General features: G+C 44.0%; 1 protein-coding gene across 1 annotated transcript in view; it reads left to right on the top strand.

Moving 5' to 3' along the window:
• The window catches only part of supt5h (SPT5 homolog, DSIF elongation factor subunit), a 73,582-nt gene that overhangs the window by 61,677 nt on the left and 1,905 nt on the right, over positions 1-10,000 (top strand). The window contains exon 30 of the mRNA XM_039778484.1: positions 9,194-9,289. Within this exon, the coding sequence (XP_039634418.1) occupies positions 9,194-9,289 (96 nt within the window). The remainder of the gene's footprint in view (positions 1-9,193; positions 9,290-10,000) is intronic.

Genomic DNA, 10,000 nt, shown 5'->3' with positions numbered 1-10,000 from the left:
AACCCTTAAAAAAAACAGATTTCTGGACATTTGGCATTAAACCTGATCAGTCCGCGTACAGTAAAGGCAATGAGTCTGTGTTATGTCTTATTTGACAGAAATCAAATGCATTTTCCTGTTATTTCTGACAATTTGATGAACAAACATGTCTATTATGCTGGAGTAAATAAAGCCCCAATTATCAAAACCGCTTACAACAAGTAGTATTAATATTTAAATACTACTGTCTGTGCACATCACCTGGAAGAGTGAGACACAGCCAGACTCTTATTTAAAGGTGCTCTAAGAGATTTCACGCGTTTTTTAGGCTTTTTTATCTCCTCACTATCAGCTAGCTGTCTGTCCCCTGAACACACTGTAAAAAACATCTCCTCACTATCAGCTAGCTGTCTGTCCCCTGAACACACTGTAAAAACATCTCCTCACTATCTGCTAGCTGTCTGTCCCCTGAACACACTGTAAAAAACATCTTCTCACTATCTGCTAGCTGTCTGTCCCCTGAACACACTGTAAAAAACATCTCCTCACTATCTGCTAGCAGCCTGTCCCCTGAACACACTGTAAAAAACATCTCCTCACTATCTGCTAGCTGTCTGTCCCCTGAACACACTGTAAAAAACATCTCACTATCTGCTAGCTGTCTGTCCTCTGAACACACTGTAAAAACATCTCCTCACTATCTGCTAGCTGTCTGTCCTCTGAACACACTGTAAAAAACATCTCCTCACTATCTGCTGGAGCTGGTTGAGCCATTATCACTGCAGTATTAGCACGTAGGCTACATCCACAATGAGGGTTCATGACTGTTTCAGGAAGGGAGGGGGCGAGCTAGCCTCCGTTTTGTTTGACAGATACTTCGAACATCAACAAGAGGCCCCGTCACCCAACATCTCTTAGAGGACCTTCAAGTTTATGTTCGGATGTTTGGAAAATTGTCGAGGATTTAAATCACTGTTTTGATTCTCAATTCTTATCATTTTGGCGCTGGTGATTTTTCTTTGGCTCGGGCTAAAACCTCTTTTGGGGGGAAAGACCCCTGGCATCACGTCTGTGTGTTTTGGGTTTTGACTCGAGTTGTGACTGAGAGAAGGAGTAAGATTAATGAGGTTTGTTTGTGGTGAAAGATTGCTTTTTAAACAAACTCAATATCCTCCGTGAGCGATACCAATTCCCTTTGACCTCACGCGGCATCTTTTTCCCATCATCTCACCCTCCTCACAGTCTGAAAACCTCCATCTGCTGCTGCTTCACACAGAAGTGAGGAGATATATGGGTGGTTGAACCCTGTTGCCGTTAAATCCAGGGCCGAAACGTGGCTCCTCTCGCGTTACTGAAAGGTCTCGTCATCAGAGTTTGGAAAGCAGCGGGACTGAATGTTTTTTTTTGGGGCCCCGGAAGCCCGATAAGAGTTGGAGTAATGCAGTTTTTAAGAGAAAGCGAGCCGCAGCTAAATCCGTCTAAATATTCTCCACTCGCCAAGAGCCTACGCGTAATCGTTCATCTGCAATTCGAGTGTTAGAAAAGCACAAAAAGCTCAGCCTGAAGTCTCAGGTCGGTTTAACTTGGCGACTAACGGTTGAAGGTGTAATAACGTGGCAGCAGCTGCAGCAGAGACAATGATCAGAAATGTTAGTGTGTCTGAAATTTGGCCTTCCAAGTGTCCAGACTGACGTGTGTTATCTAAACCTCTGTCTCAAACACACACTGGGTTTCATCTGGTTCTGCTTCTCGCCTGGAACAGAAAGGACATACCTGTCTGTCAACCGGGACAGTATTTCATAGAGCTCGTCCAGTATTACCATCTGTCATTCAACCGATTTTTGGAAAAGATTTTTTTTTTGGAGATAAATCCTGTTTTTTGGATAGCCTAGAAGTCTAGATGCACCCATAGCTGCAGCAAATGGAATTAGCAGCCAGGGTCAGTCTGGCAACTCCGGTCAGGCCGATCACAATCGGCCCTCAGTTATGAAACGTGCGTACGACCTAAAACAGGCGTAGGACTGGCGTACGCCGATTGGATAAATCCAGGGCCGAAACGTGGCTCCAATCGCGTTACTGAAAGGTCTCGTCATTCGAGTTGAGAAGGCAGCGGGGCAGAATTTTTTATGTGGTGTACATAACGGAAACCATGTTGTGCGTCTGCCCTATTTCTGATACCGTGGTGGCAGAAATTTTAAATTCTTCTGTCTGTCCCCTGAACACACTGTAAAAAACATCTCCTCACTATCTGCTAGCTGCCTGTCCCCTGAACACACTGTAAAAAACATCTCCTCACTATCTGCTAGCTGCCTGTCCCCTGAACACACTGTAAAAAACATCTCCTCACTATCTGCTAGCTGCCTGTCCCCTGAACACACTGTAAAAAACATCTCCTCACTATCTGCTAGCTGCCTGTCCCCTGAACACACTGTAAAAAACATCTCCTCACTATCTGCTAGCTGCCTGTCCCCTGAACACACTGTAAAAAACATCTCCTCACTATCTGCTAGCTGTCTGTCCCCTGAACACACTGTAAAAAATGCGATCTCTGAAGACAGCCCAGGCTCCACAAACACCAACAAAAACATACTGCGCCAACCCGCACCACCAAACATAACCGTGTTCCTGCCAATAAGGAGCTGGTTGAGCCATTATCACTGCAGTATTAGCACGTAGGCTACATCCACAATGAGGGTTCATGACTGTTTCAGGAAGGGAGGGGGCGAGCTAGCCTCCGTTTTGTTTGACCGATACTTCGAACGTCAACCAGGAGCCCCGTCACCCAACATCTCTTAGAGGACCTTTAAGTTTATGTTTGGAAAATTGTCGAGGATTTAAATCACTGTTTTGATTCTCAATTCTTATCATTTTGGCGATGGTGATTTTTCTTTGGCTCGGGCTAAAACCTCTTTTGGGGGAAAGACCCCTGGCATCACGTCTGTGTGTTTTGGGTTTTGACTCGAGTTGTGACTGACAGGAGTAAGATTAATGATGTTTGTTTGTGGTGAAAGATTGCTTTTTAAACAAACTCAATATCCTCCGTGAGCGATAACCGTTTCCTTTGACCTCACGCGGCATCTTTTTCCCATCATCTCTCCCTCCTCACAGTCTGAAAACCTCCATCTGCTGCTGCTTCACACAGAAGTGAGGAGATATATGGGTGGTCGAACCCTGTTACCGTTAAATCCAGGGCCCGAAACGTGGCTCCTCGCGTTACTGAAAGGTCTCGCCAACAGCGTTTGGAAAGCAGCGGGACTGAATTTCTTTTTGGCTCCCGAGAAGCCCGATAAGAGTTGAAGTAATGTTTTTAAGAGAAAGTGAGCCGCAGCTAAATCCGTCTAAATATTCTCCCTCGCCAAGAGCCTACGCGTAATCGTTCATCTGCAATTCAAGTGTTAGAAAAGCACAAAAAGCTCAGCCTGAAGTCTCAGAGCGGTTTAACTGGGCGACTAACGGTTGAAGGTGTAATAACGCGACGTGGCAACGTGGAAGCAGCTGCAGCGAGACAGTGATCAGAAATATTATCGTGTGTCTGAAATTTGGCCTTCCAAGTTTCCAGACTGACGTGTGAAGGCCTCTCGTGAGGATCGCCTTGTCTGGTGCCTCTTTGAATACTAAATCCCGTTGATAGCGTACCACTTTTGCTTTAGGAAAAGTTTACTATAAAGGGCGCAGTATCGTATCCATTGACAGAATTTCTCATTTAAGCCAAAGCTCCTCATTTCCTCAAACATAAGATAAGATATCCTTTGTTGTCCCCCAAAGGAAATTTGTTTAGGACTCTGTCCGTTCCACAGCTTTACAAAGACAACACAAAATACGGAAAAAAAGCATCTCTCACCACATACTGTCATGCAGCGCAAAACATGCTCTCATATACATTAGACAGGTCCCTATATAGTAAGCACATTAACTCCTCCTTTCATTGGCAGTTTCTAATTGAACGACCCTGTACGTATTGCACAAAATGTCACAGTGCACTGACATGATGCACAACCCAAATAGCCTATGAATTGCACAACTAACCTATTGCACAACCCCGATAGCCTACGTATTGTACAAATGACATAATGCACAACCCCAGTAGCCTACATATTGCACAACCCAAATAGCCCACATAGTGCACAACCCAAATAGCCTACATATTGCACAACTAACACATTGCACAACCCCAATAGCCCACATATTGCACAACTAACATTGCACAACCCAAATAGCCCACATAGTGCACAACTAACATATTGCACAACCCAAATAGCCTACATATTGCACAACTAACATATTGCACAACCCAAATAGCCCACATAGTGCACAACTAACATATTGCACAACCCAAATAGCCTACACATTGCACAACCCAAATAGCCTACACATTGCACAACTAACATATTGCACAACCCAAATAGCCCACATAGTGCACAACTAACATATTGCACAACCCAAATAGCCTACATATTGCACAACCCAAATAGCCCACATATTGCACAACTAACATATTGCACAACCCAAATAGCCTACACATTGCACAACTAACATATTGCACAACCCAAATAGCCTACACATTGCACAACTAACATATTGCACAACCCAAATAGCCCACATAGTGCACAACTAACATATTGCACAACCCAAATAGCCTACACATTGCACAACTAACATATTGCACAACCCAAATAGCCCACATATTGCACAACTAACATATTGCACAACCCAAATAGCCTACACATTGCACAACTAACATATTGCACAACCCAAATAGCCTACACATTGCACAACTAACATATTGCACAACCCAAATAGCCCACATAGTGCACAAAATGACATATTGCACAACTCAAATAGCCTACACAGTGCACAAAATGACATAATGCACAACTCAAATAGCCTACACAGTGCACAAAATGACATAATGCACAACTCAAATAGCCAACATATTGCACAAATGACACATTTCCACATAACCTATGCAGTACAGTAAAGGTCCAATTCACCAAATCAAAAGCTTTTTCTGCATCCAAAGTCAATAATAGGAGGTCTGTCTTTTCTATCTGTGTGTGTGATCCATTACATTTAGAGTTTGCAGATATTGTCTTATGATCAGTATTAAGTAGTGATATGGGTCTGTAAGATGCACATTTTGAGGCATCTTTTCCATTTTGTATAGGTGTAATTATCGATGATGCCCATCTTTGTGCTCATATTCCTGTGTCTAATGCGTGATTGTAGCCATGGAAGCAGCTGCAGCAGAGACAATGATCAGAAATGTTATTGTGTGTTTGAAATTTGGCCTTCCAAGTGTCCACACTAACGTGTGAAGGCCTCTAGTGTCCGTTATCTAAACATCTGTCCCAAACAGGGTGGGTTTCATCTAGTTCTGCTTCTCGTCTGGAACAGAAAGGACATACCTGTCTATCAACCGTGACGGTATTTCACAGAGCCCGTCCAATATTACCATCTGGCTTTCAACCCATTTTTGGAAAGTACTTTTTGGAGATAAATCCTGTTTTTGGATAGCCTAGAAATCTAGGCGCACCCATAGCGGCAGCAGCCAGGGTCAGTCTGGCAACTTTCCGTTGGCTTGCGAGCTGGAAAAACTCTAGTCAGGCCAATCACATCGTGTATAGAGTCGTTGGGCGGGGCTTGTGGCTGCTGGACATGTTGACATGTCATAGTAGGAAAAGAACAGGTGTATTCACAACCATTACTGATGGCTTCATTCCACTTAGGAGAGGTCCTGGTATTAAACCATTACTGATGGCTGCATTCCACTTAGGAGAGGTCCTGGTATTAAACCATTACTGATGGCTGCATTCCACTTAGGAGAGGTCCTGGTACTGTGCATGCTGACTAGGGCTGGGCGATATGGACCAAAAGTCATATCCCGATATATTTTGGCTGAATATCGATATACGATATATATCGCGATATTTTTTCCGCGAAGTGAGAGCAAATGTTCAGTCAAAGCCCAAATCAAATATGACATGTCACAAGTAGTTTCATAGAAACAGTTGCAAAATCAAATAAATAATAAACCGGTTTCTTCACGTGGTTCATGATTAAATGCTCAGCTGTTCAAATAACAATAAAATGTAAACCTAAATACTGTATAACAGGAGTAACTTTTTTGAAATCAAAGCTCCATAGGCTATTTGTGATTCGTTCCAAAGGTCAATTAAGCTTTTGATATTAATATAATCTACTTTGTTCAAAATGTAATGCCTCATGCCTGTAAGCCTAGGTTATAGTCCCATTCTTCCACTTGATACTGCTTCCACTTAAGTAAACTTAAGATGAACTATCGACTACAAAACAAAGACATTTATTATGATCGGTTCACAGATCTGAGTCCAAACGGAAACTTCACCCTTCTGAACTAAGAGTTTCTGCTTCAAGGTGAAGTTTAAACAGACTGAAATGTCCAGGCTCATTCCTCCACTATTTATTTCTGTATGTATTTAAGGGTTACATGTAATTTTAACGGGCACTGAGCTCCAGATCCTGCAGCCGCAGACGGTCGCTGCCCCGCTGTAGCTTCTTCGCCGTCCCGCCTGCCACGGCAAACTTAGTGGAACTTTCCACATATCGACATACAGTTCGTCCTGGACTACGTAAGATCCTACCGGTCACCGCTCTGTCTTTGGCTGGTCCGATCTGGATCAGCGGGGACCGAGCAGCGCCAGCGCGTAAGCTGTGTTTTTGCCCGGGAAGAGACGCTGCCGGCCGACGGGGCTCTCCTCGCCTCCCGCGCCGGAGCTCAGATTGCTGGTCGGCGGCGGCATATATATATCATAAAACACATTGTCACCTGTTAAATGTTATCCATGCTGTTTGTTCTTTTCATTTCCTCTATCGAACATAATTAAGCAGTACAAAAGTCCGGCATCTTTAGCGTTGATCTGAATGCTTCGGACCCCTGTTCCAAGATGGCGGCGGGTTTTGACGTATGTTTTAGAACCTCACGGCGACATATCTATGGGAGCAAGGATCACATTTGAACTATATCGATATATGCGATATGGTCTAATTCCATATCTCATTTAAAAATATATCGATATATTTGTTTATATCGATATATCGCCCAGCCCTAATGCTGACTCACTGAGATAGCTTACTGGGACACTTGATGGAAGGTTATCAATCCCAGCTGTGCTTTTCCTACCATGACAAGTCCCAAAAAAATGTGAAAAGGCGCTGGTGATTTTTGACCTCTTTTGGGGGAAAGACCCCTGGCGTCACGTCTGTGTGTTTTGGGATTGACTCGAGTTGTGTCTCAGAGAAGGAGGGAGATTATTGATGCAGTTTGTGGCGAAAGATGACTTTTTAAACAAACTCAGTAGCCTCCGTGAGCGATAACCGTTGCCTTTGACGTCACGCGGCATCTTTTTCCCATCATCTCACCCTCCTCACAGTCTGAAAACCTCCATCTGCTGCTGATTCACACAGAAGGGAGGAGATATATGCGTGGTCGAACCCTGTTACCGTTAAATCCAGGGCCCCAAAACGTGGCTCCACTCGCGTTACTGAAAGGTTAAACTTCAGCTGGAGTCCGATGATTTACCACGGCAACACTGTTCACCGCATCAGTGATCTCTTTTCATCCCGCATTCTTTCTACAGCCTTTTAATACCAGTTTTCAGGTTGCCAAATAGTGCACACGTTAGTGCAAATGAACCTGAGATATCAGTGTTTCAAGCTCCACCTCTGAAAAGTGCCGCTTCTCAGCCGGATTACATCTCGCCATCTCGTAAATTGCTGGAGCGAGGCCTCAAAATGGAGAATATATTGGGGCGTGATATTTAAATGACGATGGTTTCCAGCCGCTGCATTTATCAACGTACGACCATTCTTGCGCTCTGATTGGTGTGGTACGAACGTTTCATGAATCCCACTTGTCGCCTGTCGCCCCTCGGATTGAGCCCTGCCAACGGTGAGTTCCCAGCGCCAACATCTGGATGTGGGTCTGGCTTGACAGACTAGTTTTTGGAGGCTCCTCTGAGATAAAAAAGGAGAACAAGGACTTCATCGCCTTTTGGCTGCACAGTAAACCGTTTTTTTCATCGTCTGGAGCAATAAACACACCGGGAAACGCTGCAACACATCGCCAAACACGCGTTTCCCGCCTTTTTTTGTGGCTTTCTCCGATGTCGTTGTCAGGTTTTGGGGGCGCCAACAATTCCTCTATGCAGGAGAACCCCCCCCCCGGCATCACGTCTGTGTGTTTTGGGATTGACTCGAGTTGTGACTGAGAGGAGTAAGATTAATGATGCAGTTTGTGGCGAAAGATTGCTTTTTAAAGAAACCCAATAGCCTCTGTGAGCGATAAGCGTTCCCTTTGACCTCACGCGGCATCTTTTTCCCATCATCTCTCCCTCCTCACAGTCTGAAAACCTCCATCTGCTGCTGCTTCACACAGAAGGGAGGAGATATATGGGTGGTTGAACCCTGTTACCGTTAAATCCAGGGCCCCCCGAAACATGGCTCCACTTGCGTCACTGAAAGATCTCGCCAACGGAGTTGGGAAGGCAGCGGGGCTGAATCTTTCCCATATTATACCCTTGTCCCTTTTTTCAACTCCACTGTCCCATTGGTGTCCTACAAAAGTCATATATATATATATATATATATATATATATATATATATATATGTGTGTGTGTGATCAGGCTTTTGCAGTCGCTGCCCCGAGACTCTGGAACAAGTTGCCCCCCTGATATTGGCACCATTACAGATATGTAGCTCTTTTTAGGTCCAAACTCATCGGTTTCGTCTGGCCTTTTAATACGTAGCAGTGGTGTGACAATTTCATTCTTTTTGTTTCTTTGTAACCTTTTCTGATTTCACTGTTTTCTATGTTCATTCTTTCTATTGTAGGATATGTGTTTCTGACGTTAAGCACTTTGGATACCTGCTGGTTGCTGTAAAGTGCTATATAAATACATTTTGATTGATTGATTTTGATTGGTGTAACCCCGTTACCGTTGAATCCAGGGCCCCGAAACGTGGCTCCACTCGCGTCACTGAAAGGTCTCGTCAACAGAGTTTGGAAAGCAGCGGGACTGAATTTTTTCTCTCCATATTATACCCTTGTCCCCTTTTTTTCCACCCTTGGTGTCCAACAAAAAGTCAGCGAAATAACTTGCACGATTGCGCTTTTAATGTTGCGTGATACTTGTGCGTGGTGTGTTTTTGACGTGTTTGCGTTGCGTGTTCCTGTAGGGCGGGATGTGTTCGGTGTTCATGCAGGAGTCTGAGAAGGTGGTCAGCATCAGCAGCGATCACCTGGAGCCCATCACTCCCACCAAGAACAACAAGGTAGGGTTTTATCTGTCTATCTATCTAGCTATCTCTCCAGCTATCTACCTGTCTATATATCAGTCTACCTGTCTGTCTTTCTACCTGTTTGTCTGTCTATCTGTCTATCATCTATCTGTCTATCTATCTATACAGTGCCTTGCGAAAGTATTCCGTTTGAACGTTTCGACCTTTTGCCACATTTCAGGCCTCAAACATAAAATATAAAACTGTAATTTTTTGTGAAGAATCAACAACAAGTGGGTCCCAATTATGAAGTGGAATGAAATTCATTGGCTATTTCAAACTTTTTTAACAAATAAAAAACTGAAAAAGTGGGCGTGCAAAATTATTCAGCCCCTTTACTTTCAGTGCAGCAAACTCTCTCCAGAAGTTCAGTGAGGATCTCTGAATGATCCAATGTTGACCTAAATGACTAATGATGATAAATAGAATCCAGCTGTGTGTAATCAAGTCTCCGTATAAATGCACCTGCTCTGTGATAGTCTCAGAGGTCCGTGTAAAGCGCAGAAAGCATCATGAAGAACAAGGAACACACCAGGCAGGTCCGAGATACTGTTGTGGAGAAGTTTAAAGCCGGATTGGATACAAAAAGATTTCGCAAGCTTTAAAAAATCCCAAGGAGCACTGTGCAAGCGATAATATTGAAATGGAAGGAGTATCAGACCACTACAAATCTACGAAGAGCCGGCCGTCCCTCTAAACTTTCAG

This window comes from Perca fluviatilis, chromosome 2 (genome assembly GCF_010015445.1).
Source record: "Perca fluviatilis chromosome 2, GENO_Pfluv_1.0, whole genome shotgun sequence".
NCBI lineage: Eukaryota > Metazoa > Chordata > Actinopteri > Perciformes > Percidae > Perca > Perca fluviatilis.
The sequence above is the reverse complement of the archived record's forward strand: the minus strand, read 5'-3'. Positions and strand labels throughout refer to the sequence as shown.